Source organism: Vipera ursinii, assembly GCF_947247035.1.
Source record: "Vipera ursinii genome assembly, chromosome: 1".
In the NCBI taxonomy this organism is placed as follows: Eukaryota; Metazoa; Chordata; class Lepidosauria; order Squamata; family Viperidae; genus Vipera; species Vipera ursinii.
The window spans coordinates 172757140-172772426 of NC_139512.1; the positions used below are offsets into that span (position 1 = coordinate 172757140).

Here is a 15287-nt window from a genome sequence, read left to right on the forward strand (position 1 = left end):
AAGCACGAGAGGAATCACAGAATTTATTCCCACAGCTTAAAAAAGCGAGCAAAATGCCAACCTAATATTCTATGCCAACTTTATGACCTGCCAGAAACTTTTCTTCAGAAGCTCTGCCAGATGCTATTGCTGGATTTCCAACTTCCCTTGGAGATAATATGTTGAGCCTATTTATGTATTCATGAACAAAGACTTTATCTTAGGCTGTACATAGGCTAGGCTTTTGATCAGAGTTGAATTTCGCTTTCAATGTTTTCCTAATCTAATCAGGAGTGATAGGATTGTTCATATTACGCCCTCCATTTGTGTATGATAGAATAACTTTGTTCTAAATAATAGAGCTGGTAAAAAACACACCAAAAAATAAAATTTGAATAATATAAGATACCACATCTTACAACATCCAGATTTTTGTAGTGGTTAAGGTATCAGGCTAGAAACTGAGAGATCATGAGTTCTAGTTCTACCTTAGGTACAAAGCCAACTGGGTAACCTTGGGCCAGTCCCTCCCTCTCAGCCCTAGGAAGTCAACATGTAACTCTGCATTTCATACAGCTACGTGTTTGATATGGAAAAAAATGTGTTATGCAGTGCCTGCTTTAATTAATATAGTAATTATTTTTAGTCTTAACAAAACGACACCTTGAAAATACCTTTTTTCATGTGAAATAAGTAACTTGTTCACATTTTTCTGGAGTAATGACTAAAAGAATATAGATTATAGATTATGAGTACACAAAGTGAATCTGTGAGTAGAACTAGGATATTAGCTTGGAAAAGAAAGGCTCCCCTGTATATAAGAATTTTCTTATTTACAGGACAATAGGATCTCTTGCACATATAGTCTTCTGGATTATAAATTCAGTTTTCAGTTTGTTAGCAAACTAACGTAACAGTAGCACAAATTCTATGAGCCTTTTTATACTTTTTAAAATCTAAAATGAAGTGACTAAATTCTTGAAACCTGAATCATTCTGAGATTTGTTCAACTGTTTGCCAATTGTAGAGAAGGTGCCAATCTGATGGGGAAATACTGAATTATTTGCATGTTTTTTTACCAGTTTAGAAAAAGCAGAAACTGAGGTGACATGCAATTGTATTTAAGAAAATATACTTAATCTTGGTTTTGAGGCCAAACCTGATTTCCTCATTGCCTTGGCTCAAACAGAACCAAAATCTTACATAGGAAAGATGTAGAAATAGCCTCCATTTTACATTACTGTAGCTAAGATAGATTTCAGGTGAATGAAATCTAGCTTTTTTCCATAGCAGTGAGTAATTTCAAGGGCACTGATCCCAGTCTGTTTCTAGGAGACAGCACTGGCAATGGCCTAAACATCACCCATGTTTATCAAGAGTAAAGAAGTAAATTACGTGCAGTGTATTCATTCTTGGTGATCACAAGAACCAGAATAAAAGACTAGACACCCCCTTTCTTCTCTACCATATAGGAAACTGGTCTTTCAGCACAGGAGATCTTTATAAACAAGTTCAATCCCTTTTAATGTTTCTAAAATTAAAAGCTTATTTGACATGGCGAATTCATGCTTTCAGATAAACCATAGAAAAGTACTTCATTTTAAGAAACATTTATAAGAAAACTAATCAGTGAAAATGTGGGTTTAGAAAGACACTACAAACAATTTACATCTTGGAGACAGTTTGCTGCTAAATGTGAGAGTGACACAAAGTGGTTCATCCATTTAGGTGCTAGTCGTCTTGTTTTTCCAGATCCATTATAATGCTTATAATAGTGCTGTACAAAAGTAAAAAAAGCAGCAAAATATGAAACATATGTACTCAGCTGTATCTGTATTCAGCTCTAATTAAATTAGTTAATGGAGGTAAAATAAATGTATTTGAAATAAAATGCATATTACACATTATTACATATAGCGAGCTTTAAAATTATTATTTAACTGTGCAGAATCCTGACATTAACTAGAATGTTACTGGGAAATAAAAATTATGTTCTTTAAAGTAGCTACCTCCTATAGATTTTGTATGAATTGATGAAGTGATATATATTTTTAAAAATTTAATTCACAATATCCCTTTGACTTTGGTACATTCGGTGCAAAAAATAGTTTCAGGAATACCTTACCTTTATAAAAATAAAGGTGTGTGTTTGTGTGTGTGTATGTACCCCCCCCCACATCCATTAAGTGTGTAAAGAATTGAACACAAAAACTATTTAAGCATGGAAAAGTGAAAAGAACAAAAAAGTCTATTTTCCTATTTACATCCTAAGAAAATCAATATTATGAACTTATAAAAATAAACAAAAGTCACTGTGTAAGAGGCTTTCTTTTTCCTGATATGCTGTGATAAACTCACGTTATTTTTTTAAAAAAAGCCTTCATGCAGTATAAAGAATAAAGTTAACCATTAATCTCTTACAATAGCTGTTCTTCTGCTAAACATGATTTGCATATACAATTGTACAGGTTCTCCTAATTAAAAGTCCTTCTGTTCACACCATCTTTTGCTGCCAACTTTTCTTCATACCCTTGTTAAGCTGCAGAAAATAACTGTTCTTTGTGCCGTATCTTTGAAATGCAATAGATGTCATGCAGGCACACATAGATTTAGGTATAGCATATATAGCATATTCTTGTATTGTGTAAGACATATAGTAGTGTACCATTGGGAAATAATTCCTATTTGATTTTTAAAATTTTACAATTTAGCAGCAAGCTAACCATCTTTGTATTTCATTGAACTCTGTTCAAATATTTTTGAGATGTATTAGATTTTGCAGCTGTCTTAATTGTTGCTAATCTCTTGTCATTTTTAAAAAATCTGATTAAATTTTAAACATTTGGTGCTCACGAAAACAAGGCCACAACCCTTGCTCTAGAGTACTCATGCAGCTGTTACAGTTTTTCTCATTCATACAGTCCCATTCTTCCAATTGCACTGTACAATAGTTTTTATCTTTGCAACTTGCTGTAAGCATTTGTGTATTTTGGGGGAGTGATCCACAAAAGTCCCAGATACTGGGTTAGACAATTCGTGTCTTATTCAAGACCAAATGTGCTCGTCTCTTCGACAGCTGTCAACAGCTTCTCGTAGAGCATGGAGAACGATGGGTAAGGAGGAAGGTCAAGACGATTGAAACAGGTATGAGCTCTGGGGAAAAATGGAGAGAAAGTTTTTATGACACCAAAAACTAAGAACAAGAACTTCTTCCCCAACATACTCTAATTTGGAAGTTAATTTATTCCTAGATTAAAAGATGAATTGTAAACACATTTATTGTTATTTTTCTATGCCTCTGCTTAAAAGCACTATATCCTTTGGTTTCTAGTTGTTTGCTCCAAAGCAGTAACCAATATGTAGTATATTTTTCATTTATATTTTCAGAAACCTTTTACAATGTTTTTGCTTTTCAAAATTACTGGGATGAGGGGGAGGGGGAAAGGAGATAAATCTTTAAAGAAATTAAAATAAGGTTAAAAAGGTAAAGCAGTCCTTGCAGATATTATTTGCTAGGCGTTACCGACTGTAGGGGGTGGTGCTCATCTCCATTTGCCATTGTGCCAGCACTGTCCGAAGATGTGTCCATAGTCATGTGGCCAGCATGATGTCACTGCTGTTACCATTCCACCAAAGTGATTCCTATTTATCTACTCGCATTTGCCAGCTTTCGAACTGCTAGGTTGGCAGAGCTGGGGCGAGGATGGGAGCTCATCATGTCTTAGGGCACTTGGGTCTTGAATCTGGGTTGTCGGCTTTCTAGCTGACAAGCCCACCATCTTAACCACGGAGCCACCAGGCAGCCTCAGTTAAAATAAGACTTCCCAATATTTTCAAGATTACGAATCATAGCTTTTCAGCAGCATGCCAAAAGTCACTTCCAAACAGTGGAAGTAATCAGAATGAAAATAAAATTAGACTTAATTTAATAGAGTCGCTGTTACTTTATTAAAATATTATTGAAAATTATTCATTTAAAACAGAAGCAATGTTGTTCTGGGCAGCAGTTCATTACTCTCCTATTATATTATAGTTCAGAGCATCAAATTATCTCCAATACAACTGTGATAAAGTTCTTGAGTTCAGGAGGGAAGACTACAGTAAGAATTCTCCTGGATTACATTGATAATTTTCATTTTCCAATATGGTAACATACTTCCTTAGATAATATAATTTTTATGTCTATGTCCATTAACTTTCCTTTTAAAAGAATTCATTCTTAGTTTCATCGTAAAATGAAATTACTGTGGATCCAAAACCCAATATAACTTGGCAACAAGTTCCAGGCATGGAAGTCCAAACTAATTACACACAAACAAGTAGGGACTAACCTGGATGAGATAAAGCAGCTTCACTGCTTGGTCTCACACCTGTCCATCCTCATCCTTATGAGTAATGTTCATTCATAAACACATGAACCCCCCCCCCCTTTATCATCCTACATATTTCAGCATGGCTGCAACATTCACCATCATGGCTCCAGTGAGCTCAAAGTGCAGGAAGATAAGGAGAAGGATGTATCTGAATTCTGTTTCTTTTATATCTCAACTGTAATAAGTTGACAGTAAATCGTGCACATAGGAGCAAAACTGGTTCCCCGTGAGAGTAAAGCCTGATCTTTATTGGCCTGAGAAAAATTCAAGGAAGACTACAATATGAATGTGTCTCAGCAGATCATAAACTAAGAATGTATTTGCAACTGAAAGCTCAGACAGGTTAGATGGTATTTTAAATCGGTCTCCAGTAACACAGCAGCAGATTCTTCGAGGGAAATCTCCCTGCCTCCAAAAATGAGAAGTCAGTCAGTCAGTATCAGGCAGCATCTTTTACTTTTGAAGTCCTTAAAGAATTCTATACACAAGTTCTGTGGAACTGAAGAAAACTTTCTTTTCATCCAAAGCTGAGATTGAGACACCAGTTAGTCTACCGGGGATCAAAATATGATTTCTTAAATGTTTATGATTAATCTTATGTTTTATTTAAATATGTTTACATCCATCCATACACTTAAATAGTGCTTACATGCTTATGAATATTGTTAAGTCATGCTAAAATTACGGGCACAGGTCAGCAGCAAAGTAAAGACACGTCAGAATTAAAAATTAATTAAGCCTATTTTCAGGCATTCAAGGTGTTAACGTTTATTGTAATCCACATGGAAAAAAAAAACTCAGGCTGTTTTATTTCACTCATTCTCAGAGGTACTATTATTTCTCAGTCTGAGAGATAATGGGTATAAGCACAAAAATTTTTCCAGCACACTTTAAATGAACCACAATTCATATGCCAGGATATGACAACCTGCTGTTAAGGGAAAACAGAAGCAAACGTTTAGAGGTATGGCAGAGGAAAGGGGATGAGAGAAAGAATCAGCCAAAGACTTGCTGCCACTTGGTAAAAAGAAAAAAGAAAAACATCCAGTGCTGCCTCAGAAGCTCACTGTGGCCTTCTGCTCAACACATTGCAATGTTTTGCAGAGCAGAACAATAGGATCTTTTTGGCTACACCTTGACAGATACTCAGGTTAGTAACCTGGAGGTAGCAGAGATTCAAAGGATACAACTCTCGATAAACTAGTTTTTTACAGGTATCGGAAAAGCTGTAACTAGAGCAGTGAAGCAGCAGCTATAAATATAAGACTGCAGCCATCTCTCTCTCTCTCTCTCTTCCAAATCTTCCATCTCTTTCTCCTTGCTTGTGCATCCTGACAGACTGAGAGTCAATGACTTCTCTGAGGAAGGAGCAGCTGGTACTATGCTGTCATATTGTAATATAAGGCCATCATATTGGGTGTGACTAGGCAATTGAAACCCCACCCCTTTTTAACATGTGCAGTCACTGTGGACACTTTGGTAAGACATGTTTCTGCTACTGACCTTGGTGCTTCTAGCTCTCACCAGATCTATCAACTAAAAGTAGCATCTTCTGTTAGTACTAGTCTTTTCCCCACATCATTAGGTTTTCAATACTTGCCCAAAGAGTCTGCTTTCCACTTCTTTTAACAAACATGTATTATTCCTTGACACAGACATGCAATGCTATATTCTACCCAGGACCACAGTCAGGACAAGCAGCTGAGACAACAGTCAGATATTATACATCAATGGGAAAAGACAAAGATAGAACAAAATGGGGCACAAAAGAATAGTTTCAAAACAATGTTACTGTGTTTTTATTTCATGTAGAAAATTGCTGAAAAGGGTGTTTTTGGAGACAAAAATAAGAGTGGTTTTAAGTTTCACAGTGAGCAAATCTAAGGAAACAAATGATGCTGAATCCCTCGACTCTTTTATTTAAAGAAACCCAAAATCTTCTGCTTCCAGTGGATTTATTTTAAACATTCTTAGAGTTAATTTACCTGGGCAGAGCAGTGATTTTGCCCCATTTTTCTACACAGAATCTTCTTGGTCCATTGCTTCCTCTCAAAGAAGCAAAACCTTCATAAGGTATACTGGATGTACCTGTAACAAACTGGAAAATAACATAAAACACTGTACTATTTATTATTGAAAAGTCTGATTGCATAGTTCTATTTTTGTTTCCTATTTTTAAATATAATAATGACTCCCTACATGCGTTGATCTGGAAAATTATAAAATTTGTTTTACAATTGTGTTTATAGAAAGGGCAATCAAGACAACGTAGTCAGGAAGCAAACACAGATTCAGCTTTTGAAGAGAGATATAATGTACTAAATGCCTCAAGCTACAGTCTTTTCAAGACTTTATTGAATCTGGTATAGAAGTATGTTGGTGGAATATACAGTACTTCTGAACAAGCATACTGACTACGCCGTATGGATCTGGCTATCAGAGCTTTTGAGATTATCCCTACACCTTCCTCATCCAGCTGTAGAAACCGTCCACTTACTGCTTTCTGAAGATATATCAATGAGATAAGTTGAAGGCAGATCAAGGTGATTCACCCAGGAATTATAAATGGAAAAAATTCAACAATGAATGTACCACTGACTTACTCCCACTAAGCAACCTGTGATTAAATATTTAAAACAGAAATCCCTGCTCCCTCAAAACCTATAATTGTTTTTTTCATATGAATGAATCAGGAAAGGAGTGAGAATTATTTGTCAAGCCATTCAACAACTTTGAGATTCCAACTTTTCATAGTTTTTCATAGTTTTTTATGTTGATGTCAACTACAATGATGCTAACTGCAACCTTACTTGTAAAAGCCGTAATCGCTGCTCATTGTTGAATCTTTCCACAGCAGCCCAAAACCATCGAATTACAATATGATTATCATGGTATCCTGTTTAATAACAATTAAGAATATATTATTCAGGGCAATTTTACTTTTAAAAAATAATGAGAAAATGTCAAGAACTGAGCAATATTAGAGTTGTAGGCCCTAACATTTCCTAAATTAATTTATAGACTCTTATGTCATATATATATATGTGATTAATTCTTGTTCCCTTGGTAGACTTTCAGAATGTAGTGTCATGTTTGGACATGAAACTTCACAAAAATGTACACGGGTTAAAGCATGAGTTAAAAATTACTGATGATAGAAAAGTTGGAGGAATAATAGATATACTATTTAAAGAGAATAAGATAAAGAGACAGAAAATCAGCCTCAGGAAATAATGGGGAATTAAATTCAAGGATTTAAACAACCTAAGATAAAAGTATGGCAAAGTAGTTTGGGATGATTCCTATCATAGTATCTATCAAGTCTATTTTTTATTAACCAATATATTTGAAAGTCTATTTTAATATGAATTAGTAAAGCATTGAAAAAACATGGGAGATTACTGAAAGAACCCTCGTATCAGAAGGAATCTCTTGACTGCATGAGTTCTCAGCTAGTACTGTAGAACAGACTACCACATGAAATGATGAGTTTTCCTCTACTAGAAGTCCTCAAATATAGCCTGGTTGGTTCTCTATCAGAGATACTGTGATAAATAACCACTGGATTAGTAATATTTACTGTATTGTTGATGATTTTAATGTTTTTTATGCTGTAAGATGCCCTGAGTCACTTGATAGCAAGATGGGTGGCAAATAAATTTAATAATAAATAAATGTAAGAAATACTCTAGGGCAGAGGTCCCCAACCTTTTGGGCACCAGGGACCGGTTACATGAAGAGAGGTTTTTCCACAGACTGAAGGGGGCGTGGTTTTGTGTGCTGCCTGTATCCAGCAGATGGGGCTTTGCTTGTTTGTGCGGACTGGTTGCTGGCATGCCATGGCCCGGTATTGGTCCATGGATAGGGGGTTGGGGACCCCTGCTCTAGGGGGTCCTCTAGGTTGGATTAGATGACCTCTACAGTACTTTCAAACTCTATGGTTTTATGACTTAGTTTTCCCGAACATTATATAAATATATAAATATATAGGTGAAGATTCCAAGAAATATACAACATACTCAAAAAGATATTTTGGGCCTATGTTTTCTGAATGTCAGTCTAAATCACAAATACATAAATACTCATATGAGAAGACATTTTTTGTAATAGTGGTGCAAGGGAATATCTAAAATAAAATAAAATATACCATATGAAATCATTTTTAAACAAAATATATTTAAAATTCTATTGAATCCCAAATGTTTATTTTAAAACATTGACATATCCATGTTTTAATTATTTATTCCCATTTATTTTCTTTAAATTAATGTCTGTGTCTGCATTAACAACAGATACTTTTTTACCAAAAATCTCAGTACCTTGTAATAAGCATGTTTCAATTCACTTCCAGAAATAATGTCCAAGTACAAATTAATTCAACTGTAACTGTCACAGAAACGTCTGTGAAGGTAAGTTTGAAAAGCCTCTTTTCCCCCAACTTTTGCCATCTTTACTATCTGTTATAAATTAAATACCAGTGTATCTTCAAGTAAGACTAACTTACTTGATCTCACATATTGCTAGTTATGCTGTTTTGGATTTTACCTCTTTTATCAAATGAAAGGCTTGCCCATTCCAAAAAGGGAAATCCAAAACCTTCTGAAAACTTAAAATAAGAGCATTTGTTGTGAAATTACACTGCAAATTAAAATAGTTTTTGGGATTCTTCTAAAATAAAAAACACACAAAACAATCACACTTTTATTTAATTCAATTTAACTACAACCAACAACATATATGTATGTGTATTTTAGAAGATGTCACCTCCTCTATATTCAGTGTTATTTCTCCAGTCACTTAAGTCAATTTCTGCAGTGCCAGCAATAACCAATTCAAGTTCTCTTGCATCAAATACAGACACCAGTCTAGCATCAACCACCTAGGAGAGAATATATATTCAACAGGTATCCTTTGCTGCTTTTATTTTCGCCAACTATTCTATAGGTTCCACAAATCATAATACTGTAACTTTTCTTTCAACATTTGGATGTAGCTACTAAATCTGAAAGAAAAGTATTTTCCTTACTTTCTACTAGGTTGTTAAAATATAAGCAGAGCATTAGAAGGCATATTCATACAACAAATACCGTAATATGTGGAAATATCTCCAAGCGGTGCATTCTCAATATCAAATTTTGATGCTCCAGGCAATTTGTTCCACTGAAGTTAGACAGAGACCCATAAATCACTATCAATATACTGTACAGAAGGAATTACGATTCTTGAGCCAAAGGCTGATTTACTGCCAGGAATATTCTATGGCTTTTTCTTGTAGTAATATCCCCCAATGACAACCATCTAGAAAGTCACACCAATGGTGTAATTAGTCCACTACTGTTAACATTGACTGGTGATAGTTCTTCAGGCTTTAACCAGACATTTTTCAAGCCCTATTTGGAAATGCAGGAATGAAACATGGGAACTCATTGCAAGAAAAGCATCTGCTCTGCACCGAAGAAATAGGTTCTCCCATCATGCAGCTTGTGCCTCATCTGAATGACTTGGGGGGAGGGAGTTGAACTTAAGTACAACTGAAAGTCTAGGTAATTGCAATAAGGAAAATGTGCAACTTCAAAATGTAGCATAATTGTGCTCTGTCAACCACTAACTGGTTACCATCTTCACGTGTAACAATTATTACATTTTCTAGTTGCCTGACTTTGGTGACATTAATGACAAATCCTGAGTGGAACAACTTCAGAGGCAATACTGTGGTTCCCAACATGATTTAAACAGTTGCAGGGTAGGAAATAATTATGAATCATACACAATCCCATACATGCCAAATGCTTTAAGAACATAATGCATGCAATAGACGAAAACAGATTTATTTTTTACCTCATAAAAACCACGTACTAAACTTTCTGTCTGCTGCACCACACCTCTCTCAATTCTCCATTTCACCATTCTTTCTATATACTCCTTCTTGTTCTTTTCTGTGACAGGGATGTTGGAACCTCCAGGTTTCAATTCCCGTTCAGTAATCTTAAAAGCAAATTACCACCAATATATTATAAAGCAGGATCTATTGCAAAGAGAAATTTTAATGTATCAAAGCGGTACTAATTCCCCAAATGACTGATAAAAATCCTTCTGAAGTGGTCAGATTTGGTCAACATAGAAATCTTTGGAGTTAATGGCATCAAGTACAAAACTTGAAAGCATCAAAAGGGGAAATACAAAGAAGGCATTCTAGAAAAGGGATTTTAGCAGCACTTCCTAATGTACATATTAGAATAAGAATTCGTGTACAATGAAGAATTCTTATCCCAGGAGATTTAAAACGCAGTACCTTATAACATTTGGATACCTGTTGCTAGCCAGCACTGCTATCTGTAGGAAGCAGTTTCCAGCCCACCCCCTTACTCCAAATTATCCCTGTTCCGGAACTACCTCAATTACAACACTGAAGGCTCCTTGTCCTAGAGGACTTCTGGATCTACACTGAAGTGGCCCAGTCAGGATTATTTATCCCAATTACTGTTTGATTCCATACATACAGCAGGATGCATTTAGATTTGGGATTTGTTTAAGTAGCAATTATGGTCATAAATTGAGGACTACCTTTATTCTACAGTTTTAAATAGCAAAATAAGCAATGTACCAAAGCAATATGTGAGTGACACCTTATCTGGAGGTTTTAATGGTCTCTGAGCTTGGTTGTTTCCTTGCAAATATTTGCAAGCAAACAGCCAAGCTCAGAGAATACCAGGAACAATACAGTTCAACCCTAAGGTACATATATTCTCTTCTATTGGAACATTATCTTATATTGGAAGCAAGATGATCCAGGAAGACAGTTAGAAGTATTGTACAAATAAGTGCCATAAAACTGCCCTTGAAAGAAAGAAAAAAAGATTGTCCACACCTGTCCAAAGACTTCTTCGTTTACTGTGAATGTGAGATCTAGGATATCATGTATATCATTGTCTTTCATCCATTGTAGACTTTGGTGAAATTCTTCATCAAGATATTCCAGATCACTTAGGTCACACAATCTGTAATAAACAAGAAGTAATTAAAGGATTAAAAATGACCCAGATTATTTTGATGCGTACAAATGAAGAGTGGATGATTATGTGCTACCGTCTGTTTCAACTCTTAATAACCACATTTTTCTTAATAACCACAGGATTTCTTCAAGATAGTTTACCCATGGTGTTTTTTTAGTAAAATATAGGAGTTGTTTGCCACCGCTTTCTCCTGTGTAATATGAAATGAAGCCTTTGCCTTTACTACTAAAGAGATCCTCCAACATCTTCCTATGTTACTGCTGCCCAATATTGGAGCCTTGCTTTGGCTAGACAGTTGAGATGATTCATGCCTTGAATGACTCTGCTGGGACTGCATGCTCTTTGCATCTTCCCAGCATTGTTTACTCATCCCTCTTAGGAGCTACCTCACGCCACCTTGGAGGCAGCATAGTAGAACTAGAGCAGGGTAGATAGGTTATTCATTCAATAATAAGGAGAACAAAGAAAGAAATCTGTACAATTATTACCACTGGAATTCTTTATGCTAAGTCTTCTTTCATACATATGCATACACACTCATTCATTGGCACATCTTAAAAACCCAAGTAAAAATCCTAAACTTACCAATGAAAACTTCATTTCCATTTTACTAGGAAAATGTTATTTCAATTTTTCCCCTTTTAGCACCAATTAAAGGGAAATACCTTTCAAACCAATAATTAATCAGCTACTGGAATACCCTAGAACACAGGTCTGCAACCCGCGGCTCCGGAGCCACATGTGGCTCTTTCAGCCGTCTCCTGCGGCTCCCAGTCCTCTGCCATGTGCAGTCCAAAAAAAAAAGTGGGACTAAAAAAGTTCAACCAATCAATTCAAATATGCAGGGTAGGTGCATATCTCGCCTTGGCTCCACTCTTCAGTCAAATCCTGTTCTGCGCATGTGTGTATGTATGAGTATGTGCACACATTTTTTGTGGCTCCCAGTTTTTCCTTTTGTGAGGAAACTGGTTCCGAGTGGCTCTTTCACTGTTTCAGGTTGCTGACCCCTGCCCTAGAACATGGGTAGGCAACCTCGGCTCTTTTATGACTCATGGACTTCAACTCTCAGAATTCCTGAGTCAGCTGACTCAGGAATTCTGGGAGTTGAAGTCCATGAGTCATAAAAGAGCCGAGGTTGCCTACCCCTGCCCTAGAACTACAGAGGTCATGATGCTAAATATGGACACCTTGTAAACTATCTGCTCAATATTCATATTACATCAGAACAACATATATCTTTGAATTTAATTCACTGCCTAATAAATGATTCCTGAAGAAAAAAGGACAAAGTATTCTATCAAAAATAGGAAAACAGCAGTGGTGGGATTCAGCCAGTTCGCATCACTTCAGCAGGACTGGTAGCTAATCTTTTGTTGCCCAGGCCCAGAATGGACTTTTGGAAGTGGCATCCACACAGAGAACCGGTTGTTCACGTATTTGAATCCCACCACTGGAAAATAGATATTTATTTCTACCTCCAAAATAGTTTCCTTGATCAGTACATTAACTGTAAATACAGTCTGCGATTAAAAAAAACTTATAATGCGATTTAATCATTTAATCATTAATCAGTCTATTGCAGATATGACTTGCATCCAGATATGTCTTCTGTAAATAAAAATACATTTCTTTCCATATAGAATAACCCTGTCAAATTCCTCTACTCACATTCTGAGAAGGGCTTTATAAAATGGTCGGGTAAAGAAGGCATCTAACAAATATTGATGAATCAGAGCAAGACCAAGGATTCGACCACTAAATCTGAACCTACAAAGTAATTAGAGTACAGTTTAGATTTATTATTTATCTATTTAAATTTGTTATATATGTTAGTTCAGTATCTTTGACACTGTTATCCATGTCCAAAATGTAACTTTTGCATTACATTTTCACAAGATCATCATTTAAACATTTAAAATTGTCATTAGTTCGTATTTAAAGGATTTATCATTAAATAAAATTATCAAAAATATTTGCCATTTGAGATGTAAATACAATGAAGATACTATGGTTATCATTTCACGTGGAAGGCAAATGCTATATTTTTTCTGGTAAATGCTTTTCTCGTTTCCTTAATTTCTGTGAGTCAATAAAAATTATAGAAAACATAAAATTGACACAGTAACGAATTGGGCATCAATGCAATTCCTTCAGAACATGGACAACCTATGTGTTGGAACTGTAACTCCCAGAATTCCTAGAGTACAAGGCAGCTGCAATCCTCATTTATCGAAGAACACTAGATTGAGGAAAAATGATGTCTAATTGATTTGTGGGTAAGCTGCCCCATCAACAACCTACAAGTAGCGTTTTACCCCTGATGCAACATGAGAGTGCATCTCAGAGACAGTTCCTTGTAAAATATGTTGTAATAATGGAACCTGAATTTACCAAGATATATATCATTATGAAGACTATCCCTATCAAGAATAATCCTATTGGAGAAGCAGGCATAGCTAAAAAAAAAGAGGAAATCCTTATTATAGAGGCCACCTGTGTCTCCATTCATAATACGACAGGAAGAATATACCCAAATTAACCAGATGTTCCTTCAGAGGGTATGGAACCCTATTCTTCTGAACAGGCAACCTGCCTAATTCCCAGACAAGGAAATTGTCCTAATCACAGACCCTCTATATTATTAGGATTCAGCTTCTGTTCACTGGCTCTCATCCAGCTCATTACAGCATCCAGACAAGAGATTCATCATCTCTGCTGATTCGGAGAGCTTGGAGCTTTGTGAACTGATGAAACCCAATCAAAAACTTCACTCTCTCCAATGGCTCCATAAAGACAACCTACAGACATGACGTATATGGTGAAAAATACATCAAGGATAAATTTTCTTGACATATATTATGTTGCTCAGTCCTTGAGAACGGCAATGTTTTGTCACCTAAGAAATTGGGCCACACTGTTTTGTGCCCCCTTTCATTCACTTTTTTTTTGTATTCACATAAAGAACTCAGACTAATGAGATGCAGTAAACACTGTTTTCAATCTCTTTCTGGCTGACTTGACTCTGCCTTTAATGTTATTTTGCATTTTATCCTCTAAGAGTTGACAGACTGGGTAACTGTTTTCTTTCTTATAGAAACACGGATACCCCAAGAAATGGTACAAAACACAGAGCCACTAAGCAGTTTTACTATGTGAAAAGACTTAACATGAGAGAAGTGGGGGAAAGATTATTGCACATCTTACTGAATTAGACAATTTTTTTTTAAAAAAAGACTCCAAACAAAAAAGAGTAGAATAGTCTTGCAATTGATTTTATGCCTTGACAAGCTGAACTTTTGATACTTAGGAGGCAGCTGAGCTCTGAAAGGTTCACTCATGCCTAATTCCAGTGTTACCTGCTTAGATTGGCAGATAACTAGGTATACCATGAAAGCTTCAGGAATGCTATTCCAACACCTTGCCATCTATTATTTGAAAAGAGAGATGTATCTGATTTACCTTACTTGAATCTTTCATAGTAAATGAGCAAGGAGGGCATAGTCTATGCTCTATAAAAATAACAGTATTTCTGTGATTCAGCATTCTTACCATTCATGGTGATTGTCGACAAAAGCAGACATTGGACTAATCTGTACAGTGTATGTGTCGTTGGCTGAATATTCAAATAAACCATAGTATGGGTTGAAGAGTTCTCTTGATACCAGGAAAAAAAACTCCCTTGAAGGTCCACTGTAGTCCAGTCTTAAAAAAAACAACAAAACATAAAGGGATACTATACAAATGGATTTTTTAAAACAAAAAGTAAAGAAATAATAATGATTTACCCCCCCTCCTCCCCACACTCAATAATTTCTGATCCTTTCGATCATCTCTGTGACCACTTATACTGCTTATAATGTTACTAAGCCAGTTAGTGGTACATTAACTTAGCAACTTTCAAAGCACTGATTTCTATTTCGGA

General features: G+C 35.8%; 1 protein-coding gene across 1 annotated transcript in view; it reads right to left on the reverse strand.

Annotated features, from left to right (window-relative positions):
• Positions 1–1629: 1629 nt before the first annotated feature.
• The window catches only part of HECW2 (HECT, C2 and WW domain containing E3 ubiquitin protein ligase 2), a gene marked incomplete at its 5' end in the record, with an annotated part of 121296 nt that continues 107638 nt past the window's right edge, over positions 1630–15287 (reverse strand). The window contains 8 exons of the mRNA XM_083366498.1: positions 1630–3132; positions 6338–6450; positions 7163–7248; positions 9117–9231; positions 10191–10337; positions 11221–11350; positions 13034–13132; positions 14915–15067. Of these exons, the coding sequence (XP_083222624.1) occupies positions 3021–3132; positions 6338–6450; positions 7163–7248; positions 9117–9231; positions 10191–10337; positions 11221–11350; positions 13034–13132; positions 14915–15067 (955 nt within the window). The 3' untranslated portion in view covers positions 1630–3020. The remainder of the gene's footprint in view (positions 3133–6337; positions 6451–7162; positions 7249–9116; positions 9232–10190; positions 10338–11220; positions 11351–13033; positions 13133–14914; positions 15068–15287) is intronic.